Source organism: Rhinichthys klamathensis, unplaced genomic scaffold, assembly GCF_029890125.1.
Source record: "Rhinichthys klamathensis goyatoka isolate OS25496 unplaced genomic scaffold, OSU_Roscu_1.1 h1tg000133l_1, whole genome shotgun sequence".
In the NCBI taxonomy this organism is placed as follows: domain Eukaryota; kingdom Metazoa; phylum Chordata; class Actinopteri; order Cypriniformes; family Leuciscidae; genus Rhinichthys; species Rhinichthys klamathensis.
Window position 1 is genome coordinate 4,426,837 of NW_026606668.1, and position 17,990 is coordinate 4,444,826.

The following is a 17,990-nucleotide window of genomic DNA, read 5'->3' on the forward strand; positions in this document are numbered from 1 at the left end:
AATACACATTCTGAATATTCTTATTCCACTCCTTTGCAGCCCCATGAACAATTGTATATTGTCACGATCTGTGTGTTTAGTTTAATTTTCTTGGACTTTTAGTTTGTTTCTCTTCAGTTACCTGTTCCCTTTGTTCTTGTTTCCTGCCAGCTATTAGTGGTCATGGACATTCATTAAATCGTCTCACCTGTTTATTATTTAGTCATCATCACTGTGTATGTAAGTTCCTCGTTGTGCTCCATTCATTGTTCCGATATTGTCATGTCAACCCACTGTTTTCTTGTCTTATTCATTCCTGTGGATTACCTGAGTTTGTTTTATTTAATAAATACTTTTGTTTTGGAATCATTTGCACCTTCATCGGACCTAAATATATACAGTATATACTCTGATGCTTTGTATTTAATAGGTTTACTGAAAACTGAAAGCATAATAAAATTAGATTTTTAAAAAAATAAATTAACATATGATGTGGGAGATTTGTAGAATTCTTATTATTCCAATAGTTATCTATCAAAAAAATACTTTTTGGTCATTTCCGCCTACTGCCATAATGCATAACAACACACCGCATCCTCCTGCCATGCCCCAATCAGAAGTAACAGTTTGTGTGAGTCTCTAACTATATGCACACATACACTTACCACAGTATTTCTCAGGACAGTCAGTATTATGGTGTTCTGACATTCTCTATAAATAATTGAAAAAGAGTACAACAGAATTAGTGGTACAGATAGCTAGAGTCACCAGATGTCCCATTTGTTCCGAAGATACATTGGGCACATGAAAAGGATCTAAAATATTTGGATTTAATTTAAAATTAATTGGACATCTCGGACCCCAGATACAGCTGATTTTGTAGTTTCACATAGACACTCTTACATTTCGCATACCTAATGATGTCAGCAGCTTGCTCAGAAGATAGATCATCAACAGCAATATTGTTTATTTTGAAAAGTTGGTCACCAGGGACAAGCTTTCCATCAGCAGGGCCTCCTATAAAAACACAGACAAACGTACTCGGTTACTAACGTAACATCGGTTCTCTCTAGAAGAGCGAACGAGTACTGCGTAATATCTTACGCTAGGGGAAAAACCTCTTTTCCACGAGATATTGAAGCCAAAAATTATCCTTAATTTTAAATTAATGTAAAACGCGTTGCGGCAGCATGCAGACATAGGCAAGACGGCTCGCGTGCCTATTGGCTGTCCTGCGGCAACTGCAGCAGCCAATCGAGAGAGGCCCTTGGTGACGTCAGATCCAATGGGATTGCTTCGCGCCCACTACGTCACGTCCCGCCGAGACGGGCGTGGCCTGGGCCTATAAATACAGCTCGATGGGCTGATATAATCTGGTTTTTCATCGCCGAAGCGAACCAGAGCGTGTTGCAGGCACGGTAAAGATACGCAGTACTCGTTCCCTCTTCTAGAGAGAACCGAGGTTACGTTAGTAACCGAGTACGTTCTCTTACGAGAGGTTCTCTCGTACTGCGTAATATCTTACATTAGGGGAACACAATATAAAACGCCGTGCGTGCTGGGATCCAACACCAAAGTCCCAAGGGCAGGTGCCCGGGGCTCATATAGTGCATACCGTAAAACTTCAAATAGTAGCCCGGGCTTTTATTTTCCCAAATCGTCGAACTGCACCGGCTTGTATTTGAGACAGGCGTCTATATGAGACAGGCCTTTATAATTTAGTGTTGAGATGTTGTTCATTGAGTGTATAGGCCTGTCTCTAATCTCTAAAAATCTCCAAATGCTCCACGTGAAACTGCGGTCTTCCGACCTTTTACTATCGCGTCAATTGATTTTGATTAATATGCGCGAGGGAGAGAGAGAGCAAGACAGCGCTCGTGTTGTTGAATCTCAGCGAATCTATCCGTGAAATCTTTGACGGATGATCCAAAGAGGCCAGCTGGGGAGATGGGCGCGTCGAGGAACGCGGAGCGCTCCGAGTCCGGCATCTCAGATAACGTCAGCCATGGGTGTCTCTCAGCAACTGTGAGAGAAGCCATGTTCCGCCCAATGGCCTGTGCAACGGATTTCTCGGCGCGAAGAGCCAGGTCCGTAGCGCTCCTCAAATCCGGCACGCTGATAGCTTCCGGTCCTTCCTCTTCCAGTTTTCGGAGAAGGTCGGCTTGGAAGATCTGCAGTACGGCCATCGAGTGTAATGCCGATACAGCCTGCCCAGCCGCGGTATAAGCGCGGCTGTGCATAGCGGAAGTAGTGCGGCAAGCTTTAGAAGGTAGCGCCATCTTAGCTCGCCGTCCACCAGAGGGTGGGCAAAGATGGGCCGCTACAGCTTCTTCTACTTGAGGAAGAGAGTGGTATCCTCTGTCTTTATCACCGTCCACCAAGGAGACAGAGGTACGCATTCTGGCTGAGAAGGGGGCGTTCCAAGACTTCGCGACTTCTTCATGAAGTTCAGGAAGAAAAGGCGCGGGCCTAGAAGGCGGTGGAGCGCGGCCCCTTTGCAGGAAACATCCATCCAGTCGGTTGTGCTGTTGCCACGGCCACGGCCTGTGAGAGCAGACGCATCAGCTCGGATTCGATGCTGGCCCTTTTCCTTGACGACTCGCGGGCAGAGGTGGGAAGGTCCACAGAGCTCGCCCAATCCTCACTGTCCGACGCCAGGATAGAGCAGCTGGCCTCCTCTACAGATGCAGCTATTTTGTTGTCATCAATGGCGGAAGTGGCGGCGGAAGGCGGCCGTTGTCCGTCGTTGAGCGACTCGAGTGAAGCTGGTGAAGCTGGCGGGTGAACCGGCGAGCTTTCGCGGGCTGGAGAAGGCTCGGGGACCCGCTGAGTACGGCGCTTTTTACGGCGCGGCACTATAGTGGGACCAGGGGCCCCCTGTCACCAGGGGCAATAGCTCGCAATGATGGCAGCCGCCGTCAGCGAACGCGAGAGCTGCATGATCCTCACCCAGGCAGGAAACGCAGATGACATGGCGGTCCCCGTCAGATGCAAAGGCTCATCCCGCTGAAGTCTTTTTCTCAGACGGTGCGGCTTCTTCACTCCGGATCGGTGAGCTTCGCTGAAGAGATGTAAAATCAGATTATGTCAGCCCAACGAGCTGTATTTATAGGCCCAGGCCACACCCGTCTCGGCGGGACGTGACGTAGTGGGCGTGAAGCGCCCCCATTGGATCTGACGTCACCAAGGGCATCTCTCGATAGGCTGCTGCAGTTGCCACAGGACAGCCAATAGGCACGCGAGCCGTCCTGCCTATGTCTGCATGCTGCCGCAATGCATTTTACATTAATTTAAAATTAAGGATAATTTTTGGCTTTAATATCTCGTGGAAAAGAGGTTTTTCTCCTAGCGTAAGATATTACGCAGCACGAGAGAACCTCTCGTAAGAGAACATACCATGACACTGTAGCTGTCAATCTGTTTACAAGATTGTCTTAATTATGCTGTAAGAGAAGGAATGTTTGAGAAAGAGTGTTTATGTCATCCCATTTGGCTGTGGGGTAATCAGATGCATCAGCCATTCCAAGAGTAGGGTTTCCTGTAGACATTGCTTCATGTGCCAAACCAGTCAGCCAACATGTTGCTGTCAATGCAGGCAATACATGCACATAGCTGCTTGGTCACATTTCAACCTTAAACTTATGTTCAGAGAACATTTATAAAATGAATCAGTTTTTAAATTGCTCTATTAAAGATTAAAGTATTTAAGGTAACACATTACAATAAGTTCTCATGTGTTATCATTTGTCAATGCATTAAAGTCCATCCAAAAATGAAAATTCTGTCATCATACTCCCCCTAATGTCGTTTCAAACCTGTATGTCTTTCATTCTTCTTTGGAACACAAAGAAGATATTTCGAAGAATGTGAGTAACTAAACAGTTTTGGTTTCCATTGACTTCTATTGTATGGACAATAAATACAATGGAAGTCAATGGGAACCAAAATGGTTTGGTTATCAACATAAAAAAAAAAAAAATTGTGTTCAGCAGAAGAAAGAAATGCATACAGGTTTGGAACAACATGATGACAGAATTTTCATCTTTGGGTGGACTGTCCCTTAAACTAACATGAAATAACAATGATCAATATATATGTCACGATGTGGGTTTGTGTCCTGTCATGTTCTTTGGTTCCCTGTCTTGTTCATTCGTTTTCCCAGGTTTCTGATTTTCCCACGCCCCCTTGTTATCCTGTTAGCTCGTTTGTACTTGATTATTTAAGCCCTGTGTTTCTGCCCTGTCTTTGTGAGTTGTTATATGTTTCAGGATTAACGTGAGTGTTGGTTTCCCAGTGTTAAGATTCTTGTTCCGCGTTCTGAGTTTCTGTTTGAGTTTATTTAAATAAAGCGTGTAAACTGCGTTTGGATCCAGCCTCCTATCTGCCTTCACCGCACCACGTTACAATATTTCTATTAACCTTTGTTACTGTAACTTTATAAAAAAAAAGTTCATGTTCACAGTGCATTAATGTTAACAGATACAATTGTTTTATCTTATGTATAAATGTTTAGATTTACATTAGCTAAGATTAATAAATGCTATAGGTATTGTTTATTGTTAGTTTGTTAACAGATACAATTTTTTATCGTAAAAATGTACAATAGTAAATGTTTAGATTTACATTAGCTAAGATTAATAAATGCTGTAGAGGTATTGTTTATTGTTAGTTTATGTTAACAAATGAAACCTTAATGTAAAGTATAACTATATACTATACTATATATATATATATATATCCTATATAAGGGATCATATACATATACACTAGTAGATTTATCTGCAAAATGCACTACAAATTTTTTTTACAGTCAAAATATATTTCATAGTGATTTTTTAGGTAATACCTTTAATATGATATTTTTTAAGATTTATTGTGATTTGAGATATATTCTAATAAGAAATATATTACTGCAGTATCCTTTTTGCAGTAATGGAACCTTTTTTTTGTAGCTAATGCACTGTAACTGTTTTATCGATTTTCATGAAGGGCTTGTGTGCTGTATAATCAAAATTTTACTTCAAAATGTAAATACTGCCTTAGACCTGCTCCATCAAATGGCTCAACAGACCAAAGCTGCATTTCTCAAAAGCACCGTAAGCCATTCGCACCAATGGTCTCTATGATCAACTTAGCTCATGATGCTTTTGAGAAATGCAGTCCTGGTCACCCACTTATTATTACGATGACATCTTCATGGAGTCCATGGGCATTTTCCTGCCAGCAAGCTAATCTAGAAATGATCATTGTGGGATTATTTCAAAATAAAATCGAATGGATTTAAACACTCAAATCGCCAAAAAGGATAATCTCGTTTCAGAATTGTATGGCCAATGGTCCCCTGCCTGTTACCCCTGTGAGTGTTATAAAAATTTGGAAGTCCCACAGTTGAGCTCTGGAGGTAACCAAGGCCACCCGGCTAATATCTAGTTCTTAGCTTCAGTGCTTACATTACATGTGAGGTGGATAATAAAGAATTATGAAAAAACCTTACTATTTGACCTGATGAATGTTTTTAGAGATGATTGTGGGTGTAATGTACCTTCTGTCACGTCCAACACCTGGGGTGGAGTGTGTGTTGAGACAGTGAAGCCATGGGAGTTAAGGGTGGGGTCAAGTGGGATCTTAACAGTGACTCTGATTGGACAGCTCCTCTGATCCTGGGAGCCATTGTCAGAAACTTGCCCATCTTCTAACACACGCTCGCTATATACAGACAGAGAGGGGAAATGAGTGATGCTATTCGAACACAATATACAAAAAAAAATATATAAAAATACTCGTCCACACAATTATTCTTAGATTAAAAGAGTGGTACCGGCTGATGGACTCTCTGGAGCGGCGAAGCCAGCGTCCCACCACCTGTTCTACTCTGCTGGTCCTGCGAGATGGTGAGCGACTGCGGTCCCGCTCCTCCATTTAGCTACACACAGGGTGAAAGGTCACCATTAGGCCACTATTTATTGCAAAGAAAATAAGGTAATAATTTCAGTGATATTTTTTTTTTTTATATATATAACAGGGTTTCCCAAACTGGGGTTCGAGAGTTGACGAAAAGCTAATATTTAAAACATAAAAATGTCAAATAAAATAAATTAATAATTTACAAATAAAAACAATCAAAGGATTAAATATTTTATTTGTTTATCTGCATGTCATGTAGTTAACCAACATCAGAGAACATGGGAATGTGTTGTTAAAATATTTAAATAATAAAGGGGGTACTTCGAGTATAGTATAAAAAGTATTATATTATATTGTATTTAATAATAATTAAATTTGTCATAGGCATAATATTAAAATAAATATGGTCAGGCTCATTTATATTATACATGTGTCTTAAAGTCGCCATGAAACAGAAGTTGTGATCGTCTTTTCTTTCTCATGTGAGTGACAGGTTGTCCCACCCTCACTCCAGTAAACACATCACCAGAGAACAGAAGAGATGTCACTGCAAGAGGGAGGGGAAGTTATTTCATTTAAAGATTACGAGGGCACATGAATAAAATAAAAATAAAAAAGTGCACAGATAAATAATTTATAATAAATACTGCAATATTCCATAAAAATTTTTAATCAATTTTGATTTCATGTGTCTTTAACTGCTAAGTAATTCGTGTTCATAATAACTGGATTGTAACAGTAACATGTATTAAGCCTACATGACCCCTCTTTAGGTGAATTAAGCTGAAGAAAAGAGCCAAACTTTTTAGTACTGTGGTGGTGTACAATGACTGGTTGGTAAATTTCTCTATCCACTTTCGGAGAAGTGATAAAACTCTGTACACTTCATGCTCTTTACAGTTAGCCTTCATTTTGAGCATAATGGGCATAGCTGTGGCAAGCAAAATGGCGTGTACAGCAGTACTAATAATGTGCGGTCAACCTCTCTTATAACGGTATGAAACATTGTCTCTCTTTATGTTGTAGGTTCTGTAAATTGTGGTGTTGTTGCAGAATTGCTTTTTGACGTTTATGGTGCTTCGATATGGTGAGGTATTTCTCACTAGGGAATGTGAGAGACAATCTGGAGCCTCATGGTGAACAGAGAGAAGGCCAAACAATGGCAAAGAGACAAATTACATATTGCGACAAATAATAGAGAGAGATCCCAGGAGATCATGAGTCATGGTCCCATTATGTTCTCAGATTTCACAGGATTTGGATCTGACTTTCCATTTATTTTTACTGCTGTCAACATCGTTATCAACACTGTATACACCACATGAAAGTCGTTACAGACTGCGCAACATTTGCCCAGACTGTGGACAATAGTGACCACCCACTTTTTTAACAGCCCTGTTTTTATCTTTCAATATTTTCAGAAGGATGTTTTTTCAAGAAATAAAAATATCCTTGAACCAAACCAACCAACAACATTATAAACATTCATTTGAAGCGAAAACATATTTGAAAATCTGAAAAATAGAGTTACAAGACTATTTTGTCACAGTTAGCCTATGTTCAGCTTCTCTGTCTTGTTTATTTTTAGTCTTAGTTTTCTTTGTTACCTTTTGTCTGAGGGTACGTTTACACGACAATGATGTACTAAAAACAAAAAAGTTTTTCATGTACAGATGACAACGTTGTCAAAAATGATCCACGTTCACACATATCCACGAAAACGACAAAAAGCTGTATTATGCAGGCCAGGCCAGTAGTTGGCAATGTCACTTTGTAAAACACTACGCGCCTATTGACTGAACACCTATTTACAGTCTATGCTGAACACATAATACATGCATGACATCACCATTTTCACAAATTCACATTTTTGTTGTTTACATGGAGACGAACTAGCCAAGAAATCGTACTCGGTTACTAACGTAACCTCGGTTCTCTCTAGAGAGGGAACGAGTACTGCGTAATAGCTTACGCTAGGGGAAAAACTCTTTTCCGCGAGATATTGAAGCCAAAAATTATCCTTAATTTTGTATTAATGTAAAACGCTTTGCAGCAGCAAGCAGACATAGGCGAAACAGCTCGCGCGCCTATTGGTTGCTCTGCAGCAAATGCAGCAGCCTATCGAGAGAGACTCTGCGTGACGTAATGACCAATGGGGGCAATTCGCGCCCATATCGTCACGTCCCGCCAGAAGGGGCGTGGTCTCACCCTATAAATATGCTCGTTAGGCTGATACAAGCTGGTTTTTATCACTGAAGAGAACCAGAGCGTATTCCAAGCACGGCAAGATACGCAGTACTCGTTCCCTCTCTAGAGAGAACCGAGGTTACGTTAGTAACCGAGTACGTTCTCTTACGAGAGTATCTCTCGTACTGCGTAATAGCTTACGCTAGGGGAACACAATGCAACACGCCGTGCGTACAGGGATCCAACACCAAAGTCCCGGGGGCCGAAGCCCAGGGCTCATGTAGTGCATAATCACCATAAACTCACATAGAGTGGAGGAAGAGAGGCTGGAAGCGTCATTCCCTATAAAAAAGCACCCAGCGGGGCTATTATATGACAATAAAACGCGCAGCCAGGGTGAAAGCTTTCAGCCTGATCTGGGTGGCCATACGTGTGTCAACACTCATGGGGCTGCAGTAAACTCAGCATCTGGGCCGCACAGCGGGGCAGATAGCACTGAATTTTAGACCGCCAAAAGCTTAGCTTGTAAGGCGGGTACCTCCAGGTTATAGTATTTTATAAATGTAGACGGCGAGGCCCAGCCCGCGGCCGTACAGATATCTTGCAGGAAAACCCCGCTCGACCATGCCCACGAAGAGGCCACGCCTCTCGTGGAGTGCGCCCTGACACCCAAGGGGCACTGTAGGCCCTTCGCAGAGTAAGCGAGCGCAATGGCATCCACTATCCATCTGGATAGGCTCTGTTTTGAGGCGGCGAGTCCCTTGGAACGCCCGCCAAAAACAAAACAAAAAGCTGCTCCGTCTGTCTGAAAACAGACGAGCGTGACACATAAGCTCTCAATGCCCTGACGGGGCAAAGGAGACTCGCATCCTCCTCCTCACTGAGAACCGGAAGGGCGGACAGGGAAATTACCTGGGCCCTGAACGGTGTATTGAGGGATTTCGGGACATACCCGTGCTTTGGTTTGAGAATGACCTTCGAGTCATTAGGCCCAAACTCCATACACGACGCGCTTACTGAAAGCGCCTGTAAGTCCCCTATGCGCTTCACTGAAGCGAGAGCCATGAGAAACACTGTTTTGAACGACAGGTGTTTCATGTCCACCAGCTGGATTGGCTCGAACGGGGCGCCTTTCATGGCCTCCAGGACCGTGGAAAGGTCCCACGTCGGGACTGAAGGGGGCCTGGGAGGGTTCAGCCTCCGAGCTCCCCTAAGGAAACGCACGACTAAGTCATTTTTCCCCAGCGACTGGCCAGACACCGGTTTTGCAAACGTTGCTATGGCCGCCACATATACTTTGAGCGTGGATGGGGTCCTGCCCTTATCCAGTAGCTCTTGAAGGAAGGAAAGTACTTCCGAAACCCCGCATTCCACAGGTGAAAAGCTCTGGGCTTGACACCATGCAGAGAAAACAGACCATTTCGAGGAGTAGAGCCGCCTGGTAGACGGAGCTCTAGCCTGCGCGATCGTGTTTAACACTCCTTCTGGGAGGCTAGCGGGTACCCGTTGATGGCCCATGTGTGCAGGGACCACAACTCCGGGCGAGGGTGCCAAATCGAGCCCTCCGCCTGAGAGAGGAGGTCTCTCCTCAATGGTACAGGCCATGGGGCAGTGCTGGTCAGCTGCATCAGGGCAGGGAACCACGTCTGGTTTGTCCAGAGCGGAGCTACGAGCAGCACTGGGCATCCGTTCTCCCTGATTCGTTCCAACACCTGAGGCAGGAGCGAGACAGGAGGAAAAGCATATAGGGGGCAGCGGGGCCAAACATGAGCCAGCGCGTCCTTGCTTTTCGAGAAAAACTCCGGGCAATGAGCGTTTTCGTGGGACGCGAATAGGTCCATCTGTGCTCTGCCGAACGTTTTCCACAGCAGCTGGACCGTCTGCGGGTGCAGCGACCATTCCCCTGCTGGAACATTGTTCCTGGACAGTCTGTCTGGTCCCACATTCAGGTGACCAGGCACGTGCGCTGCTCTCAGTGAGAGCAGGTTGTGCTGAGCCCAGACCAGGAGGCGTTCCGTCAGCCTGTGAAGGTTTCGTGACCTGACGCCGCCCTGGCGATTTATGTATGCCACCACTGACATGTTGTCCGACCGGACCAAGACGTGGTGGCCTGTTACCTGGGGACAAAAACGCCGTAGCGCTTTGTCGACTGCTATCATCTCCAAGCAGTTTCTGTGAAGGAGCTTTTCCCGTTCTGACCACAGGCCAGCTAGCGGTCTGCCCTCGAGCAGCGCTCCCCACCCCGAGGTGGAGGCGTCCGTAGACACCACCTTCACACTCGAAGCGGTCCCCAGACTCACACCTGACTGATACCAGTCGGTTATTTTCCAAGGTTCCAGAGCTGAAACACACTGAAGGTCGACCCTGAGGCGAAACAGACCCGCTGTCCATGCCCTGGGTGGAACCCGCGCTTTCAGCCACATCTGCAGTGGGCGCATGCGGAGCAAGCCCAACTGGAGTACAGAGGCTGCTGAGGCCATCAGCCCCAGCATTTTCTGAAACCTTTTGAGCGGAACTATCGCGCCGTGGCGGAAGGATTTCACGCCGCGCTGAATATTTAGCACGCGCTCTGGTGACAGGCGTGCTGTCATGGACAGCGAGTCCAACACGGTTCCCAGAAAGGAAATTTTCTGACTGGGAGACAGTGAGCTCTTCGCCCAATTGACTGTGAGGCCCAGCTCCTCGAGGTGCTCGAGTAATGCGGCCCTGTGTTCTATGAGCTCCGATCGTGATCGAGCTAGAATCAGCCAATCGTCCAAGTAGTTCAGGACTCGCATGCCCTGAAGTCTCAGGGGTGCGAGCGCCGCGTCCATGCACTTCGTAAATGTACGAGGTGCTAGGGACAGGCCGAACGGCAGGACTGTGTATTGATATGCCTGGCCCTCGAAGGCGAATCTCAAGAATCGCCTGTGATGGGACGCTATTTGTATTTGGAAATAGGCGTCTTTCAGATCTATCGACATAAACCAGTCCCCGTGGCGCACTTGCGCGAGGATTTTCCTGGTCGTAAGCATTCTGAACTGGCGTTTGACAAGCACTCTGTTCAGCTGTCGTAGATCTAAAATGGGTCTGAGACCCCCATCCCTTTTCGGCACCAGAAAATATCTGCTGTATAGGCCCCCTTCGCTCTGAGCCTGAGATAAAGGTTCTATAGCCCCTTTGCTCAGTAGTTTCGCTATCTCGGCACGAAGTAGATGAGACACTTCGTTTTTCACCGTAGTTTCGACACGCGCCGTATAACGGCGCGGGCGTCGAGCGAATTGTAGCGAATAGCCTCTCTTTATAGTGTTCAGCACCCATTCTGATACCCCGGGAAGCTTTGACCACGCATCTGCGTGAATAGCTAGGGGCAGAATGAAATCCGGGCTCTGGTCGCGGCAAAACGGCAGCTCGAGAGTCCGGGCATACTGGCAACACAACACCGTGTTTACAGCGTTCGAGGCGGGGGGCGCGCTGATGACAGCGGGCGGCCTGACCGCGCTCAGCTTTTTTATGGCAGATTGTGCAGAAAAAGCGAGCGGGGGAGATCCCGTAGGAATCGGCGTGTCTGTGAGAAAATGTGGGCGCGGGGCTGCGGGCACATTTATTACACTGAAAACACTGTCGTTCATGGCCGACTGAATGTGTGTTGGTTTCGTTTTTACAGAAACCAAGGGACACGCAGCATGTAGTGTGAGCGGGCATGGTGACATGGGCGCGTTTACTACATTGTTTGCACAATCGACCGGAGTCGATTTTATTTGTGCTAGCCCTGCACCGTGGCGGGCTGTGTCTGTGTGTGGGAATGGGCACTGGGTGGGCATTCTTACAACACTTATAACACCATCGGCCGTGGCCGGAACACCAGAAAATGCACTCTTTATTGGATTTATCTGGGTAGCCGTAAAAACGGCTTTTGTGCGCAGGCAAACGGGCTGAGACACCGGCTGGCTCACTGCGAAATACACTGGGACAGTCGCGATGTTTGGAACTGACCGAGCGAGAAGTTTTGGTGGAAATCCGGCCGCAGCGGGATCTGAACACCGTCGCTTTCCTAGAATGGCTAGGAAGATTTTGAGGCCTCGGGCTTGATCTCAATCCTCGGCCGGGGCCCGCGCTGAGGGGGGCGGCGTCCAGCAGAGCGAGAGCGCGGTCTTTGGTCTCGGGCGTGGCGGCGCTGTGAAGCGGCGGCGGCGGCGGGCGGTGCAGGCTGCGGCTGAGAACTGCGAGCAGACGGCTGTTTTGAGTGGCCTGCAGCGGAGCTCGAGCGCTTCGGAAGGAAGTGCTTCATGGCCTGCGAAGTCTTTTGCACCTCCATGAATCTGTCCGCGAAATCTTTGACGGCAGATCCGAAAAGGCCCGCTTGTGAAATGGGCGCGTCGAGGAACACAGAGCGCTCGGCTTCCGTCATCTCGGACAGCGTCAGCCATAAGTGTCTCTCAGCCACGGTGAGGGAGGCCATGTTTCGTCCTATGGCCTGTGCAGCGGCTTTAGTAGCGCGAAGAGCGAGGTCTGTAGCGCTTCTCAGGTCCGCCACGCAGATCGCTCCGGGTCCTTCCTCGTCCAATTTAAGGAGAAGGTCGGCTTGGAAGATCTGCAGGATAGCCATAGTGTGCAGCGCTGAAACTGCTTGCCCGGCGGCGGTGTAAGCGCGACCGTGCATGGTTGACGTCACTCGGCAGTAGGGTTGGGTACCGAAACTCGGTGCCAATAGGGAACCGGTTCCGACGTAAACGGTAGTAACCAGACCGAATAAGAACGAAAATTTCGGTGCCTGATTTCGGTGCCTAACTTCATTAGGCACACACGCGCACACACACACACACACACACACACACACACACACACACACACACACAAGAGGTGTGTTCGACATCGGCTGCGGCTGGATGTAATTGATCGGCGAGAGTAGCCGCGTGCAGGCGGGGAGGAGCTGGAAACGGAGACGTGAAGTCGGACACTTTCTGGTTCCTGTAGTGAACGCTCACGTGGTGTTTGTATACTCTAGCACAGCTGAAGTGAAATAAATGCAATATTTGCCAAATACACAGATGTTTCAGGGACATTTTCATTCAATACTTTATGTACTGCTTCATACAGCGTTTGTTTGAACAAGAATAAAGTTCAACAGAAGCCTACAGCTACTATCAATGAAGTGGAATCAACGTTTTTTAATCAGTTTTATTTTGATAAACATAACACAATACATCGCGACTACATGAAAAGAGTGTTTACTGTTATAAAAAAAACTGATTTGTGAGCTTTAGTGGAACTAAAGGTGTGAGAATAAACCGAATAAACACGAAACGCACGTGATCGTTGTCATGCGGTGAATCCGGCCAATCGTGGAACAGCTGTGTCGTCATCAGAGCTCGTGCAGCCCAGAGCAGCCGCTCTTCAGAAGCTGCGCTGGCTGAGTTCTCCGGCTACTCTCGAATCGCTCTCGCGGTACTTTGATGGCATACGTCACAGTCACGTGGCGTCGGCGCTGTATCAAGTCGGACAAAATTTCTAACCGGCATGCACTGCTTCAAGTCTGCCGCCGATCGGTCTGCGCAGAGCTGCATGAAGTCGAACAAGCCTAAGGTCTCTCGCTCGCTCTCTCTCCGCCGTGCGTGTGCTACACAGTTTGGAGCACAGTTTCTTCTGTCTCGCATGCGCGCTCTTTCTCACAAGGTTTGGCTGCATTTCACGTGTAAAATTACGTGTCAGAACGCCCTCTGGGTGTGCCGATAGTCTGAATCCCATATAGAATCAAGCCAATTCATTGGCTGATGGCGCGGGCGCCGCATCGACGCACTTACGTCGTCATACTATGTTGGCGCGCGAGCGCCATCTGCTCCTCAGATTTCTCTGCCGAAAAAATAAGCTGGTCGGCAGCGCGAGGAGCTTGGCAGCGTCCCGTTCCCTATTGAGAGATATGTTACACCAGTAACCAGAGATGTTCTCTTTCATAGGTTCACTCAACGCTGCGTAGCTAAGAAGCAGTGGATTTGTAGGCTGCTGTATCACGTGCTGTTTGAACTGACGCGCTACAGCGATCTGTCACATTTCAAAGAGCCAAAACGTTATTTATTGTGTGAATCTCGTAAAAATATTGACAGAATCTGACAGCTGTGGATTTGTTCCATATCAAAAGTAACCTTCTCTGTCTTGTCTGTCAGTGTCCTCTTTGTCCGCGATTTTTCTGTGTGAAAAGGGTCATTTGCGTGAGTCTCACGGTCAATGCGTGAGAGTTGGCAGCTCTGCCTGCTAGTAATCTCTATTAATCTCCAGTATTATTACATTGTTTGATACAATATTGTTTCATTTGATATTATGTAAATATGAATTTTTATTTTATATTGGTTTTATTATTACCATATGTTACTTGTATTTATATTGTTTAAAGATATAAGTTAATATTGTGTCCAGTTTGGCCCTGTAAATTAAAGGGTATTATTTTTTGATAAAGTGTGTGCGGTTTCATTTTCTTAAGTACCGATTTAAGAACCGTTTAAGCACCGGAACCGTTTAAAAAATACCGAGTAGGTACTGGAATCGGATAAAACCCAAACGATACCCAACCCTACTCGGCAGGCTTTAGAAGGTAGCGTCGTGTGAGCGCGCCGTCCAGCGGAGGGCGGGCAGAGATGAGACGCTACAGCTGGTTCCACAGGAGGAACAGAAAGGTGTCCTTCGCGCCATCCACCGAGGAGAAAGCAGCAGAGGCAGAGGTACGCAGCCTGGCGGAGAAGGGGGCGTTCCACGATTTAGTCACTTCCTCGTGAAGTTCCGGGAGGAAGGGCGCGGGCCGCGATTTCGTCGGAGCCTCGTCATTTCCGAGAAAGCGTCCGTCCATTCTGTTGCGCGGCGGCTGCGCGGGCGCCTCCCAATCGAGGCCGATGCTTTCCACGGCCTGAGAGAGCAGACGCATCAGCTCAGTCTCAATGCCGGCTCTCTTACCAGTGGTCTGGCGGGAAACGCTAGCGGAGGGGAGATCCACGGAGCTCGCCCAATCCTCACTATCGGATGCCAGAAGAGAACACGCCTCGGTGGGTTCGTCAAACTCGTGGATGGACGCGGCGGCAGGCGGCGGCCGTTGTCCGTCAGTGAGCGACTCGAGCGAAGCCGGCGAAGCTGGCGGGCGAACCGGCGAGCTTTGGCGGGCTGGAGAAAGCTCGGGAGCGCGCTGGGCGCGGCGCTTCTTGCGGCGCGGCACCACGGCGGGCTGCGGTGAAGGCTCGGAGAATGATGCCAGGCGAGTCCTCAGAGTCACCATGGGCAAAAGCTCGCAATGAGGGCATCCGCCGTCAGCGAGCGCGAGAGCCGCGTGATCCTCACCCAGGCAGGAAACACAGATGACGTGCCGGTCTCCATCGCTGAGCGGGGCGCGGCACGAGCCACAGGAAGGCATCTTTAAAAAGACGCAGCTCTTTTTGTGAGAGAAGTGTGAGTCGCGTCAAGTAAGCGAGCAAACACTCTCAACAGAGTAAATACACACAGAGTATGAAAGGATATAGAACGCCGGAAAGCGCAGCAGGTACGGCAGTTGAAGGCGGCGAGGCCAGCGACTCCAGAGCTCGTCCCGCTGAAAGGCTTGCTTCGACGGCGCGGCTTCTCACTCCGGATCCAGCGATGCGTGTGCTTCGCTGAAGAGGTAAAAATCAGCTTGTATCAGCCTAACGAGCATATTTATAGGGTGAGACCACGCCCCTTCTGGCGGGACGTGACGATATGGGCGCGAATTGCCCCCATTGGTCATTACGTCACGCAGAGTCTCTCTCGATAGGCTGCTGCATTTGCTGCAGAGCAACCAATAGGCGCGCGAGCTGTTTCGCCTATGTCTGCTTGCTGCTGCAAAGCGTTTTACATTAATAAAAAATTAAGGATAATTTTTGGCTTCAATATCTCGCGGAAAAGAGTTTTTCCCCTAGCGTAAGCTATTACGCAGTACGAGAGATACTCTCGTAAGAGAACTAGACGCACCCTAGCGGCAGCAAGTTTTATTTTGCAGCCAGGGTGGTCTAGCAACTCTCCGTTGGCTGGAAAAACCAAACTCTAGTCTGGCCAATCGTGTATATAGAGTCGTGTATAGAGTCGGCGGGCGGGCTTAACATAATGACGACAGAGTTGCGACGGTTCCCTGCTACTTGAAAACAAAGAATGGCTGCTCCTGCTGGCAATTGCCATGGTCCCTGATTAGTGTGTCTCATCTGTTCCCTGTTCTGTTGATCATCTGTTGACAATCTGTAAGTCAGCTACACTGTTTACTTCTGAATATTATATTTTATTCTGGTGCGCATAACATTAATAGTAGCCTATGCTATATTCACCAACTAAACATAAAAGACACTAACTGCCTTTCATTGTCTCTATAATTGTAATCTGCACAATAACAACAAAGTTTACACTAATGTAAATCTAATCTAATTTAATATAAACTCCTGCTACCTGTACACAGATACCCAAATACATGTCAGCTAATATCACCATTATAAATTGTTTTGCAACCATGTAGTTCAATTTTCCATATTTATTGTATGTCATTATGTCAGTATCAGTATTTGCTTTCTACCATGCACAAATAAAAATGTCACTAAACTTTTGCTGTGTAATTGTAACAATAAGCAGCACTCAAACACACCAAACCTACAATTACTAAAAACACACAAAAACTGATTTTGAACGGGCATATCTGTTATTCGCATATACCGTTAGTACGATGGATTTCAAACTTGACAGGTGTCTTGCTACGGGCATGAGTAAGTGCAGTGCCAAGTTTGATGTTGTTTGGATTAGAAATGCAAAAGATATCGGTAAATATATCGGTAAAAGAAGCACACATTGGCTTTTGCCACTCTAGCCGCTGGCCACTCTGGCTCACACTGCACACTGAGTGGCCACTCCCCCTCCACACTGCACACTGAGTGGCCACTCCCCTTCTCACACTGCACACTGAGTGGCCACTCCCCTTCTCACACTGCACACTGAGTGGCCACTCCCCCTCCTCACTGCACACTGAGTGGCCACTCCCCTTCTCACACTGCACACTGAGTGGCCACTCCCCCTCTCACACTGCACACTGAGTGGCCACTCCCCCTCTCACACTGCACACTGAAGCCACTCCCCCTCTCACACTGCACACTGAGTGGCCACTCCCCTTCTCACACTGCACACTGAGTGGCCACTCCCCCTCTCACACTGCACACTGAAGCCACTCCCCCTCTCACACTGCACACTGAGGCCACTCCCCCTCTCACACTGCACACTGAGTGGCCACTCCCCTTCTCACACTGCACATTGAGCCATTCACACTGCACCGACAGACGCAGGCCAATGCCGACAGTCACCGGATTACAGCATGTCACTTCTCAGATATTCTAAATCCAATTCATGTTCAATCTGCGAAAACAAGCTCCAACAGACTCTGACTGTTGCCGTCTGTTGACGCGGTGTGAATTAGACTGAAGAGTCATGAGTAACCATTTGCAATGGTTTAGTTTGTAAACATAATTTGGTGAAAATACTGAATTTGCACCCATAATATGTGAAACTATAGCTTCTACTGAATCAACGCATAACAACTTCAGAGCTTGTGCTAGGTGTGTTCTAAATTATTTATAATGACTAAATCACTAAAAATCAATTTATGTATTGTGAAAATTAATTACATTTCTACCTCCCTATAAAGCACAACTTTGCTTTGCTCTAGGCTAAGGAATTTTATTTAACAATTAAAGATTACTGGGGCAGATTTTCATTAGTGTCAGGTGACAATTCTAATACCATTAAGTTTAATAAGATTACAGTTTTTTGTTTATCTAATCTCAGCTCAACTGAGGCCACAATAAAGCATCACATTTTAACTTAGAAAAAGTTACATACCGCAGCTGTAACATTCATTGACAAGAATTAACACAGCTGATTAGATTGAATTCATGGGGAATTTAACAATTCAG

At 46.8% G+C, this 17,990-nt stretch overlaps 1 protein-coding gene across 1 annotated transcript in view; it reads right to left on the reverse strand.

Annotated features, from left to right (window-relative positions):
• LOC130089553 (FERM and PDZ domain-containing protein 1) overlaps positions 1-17,990 on the reverse strand; it is a 57,199-nt gene that overhangs the window by 11,102 nt on the left and 28,107 nt on the right. Inside the window, exons 3-6 of the mRNA XM_056256931.1 lie at positions 5,798-5,902; positions 5,522-5,685; positions 894-996; positions 645-690 (exon numbers count right to left, since the gene is read on the reverse strand). Of these exons, the coding sequence (XP_056112906.1) occupies positions 645-690; positions 894-996; positions 5,522-5,685; positions 5,798-5,898 (414 nt within the window). The 5' untranslated portion in view covers positions 5,899-5,902. The remainder of the gene's footprint in view (positions 1-644; positions 691-893; positions 997-5,521; positions 5,686-5,797; positions 5,903-17,990) is intronic.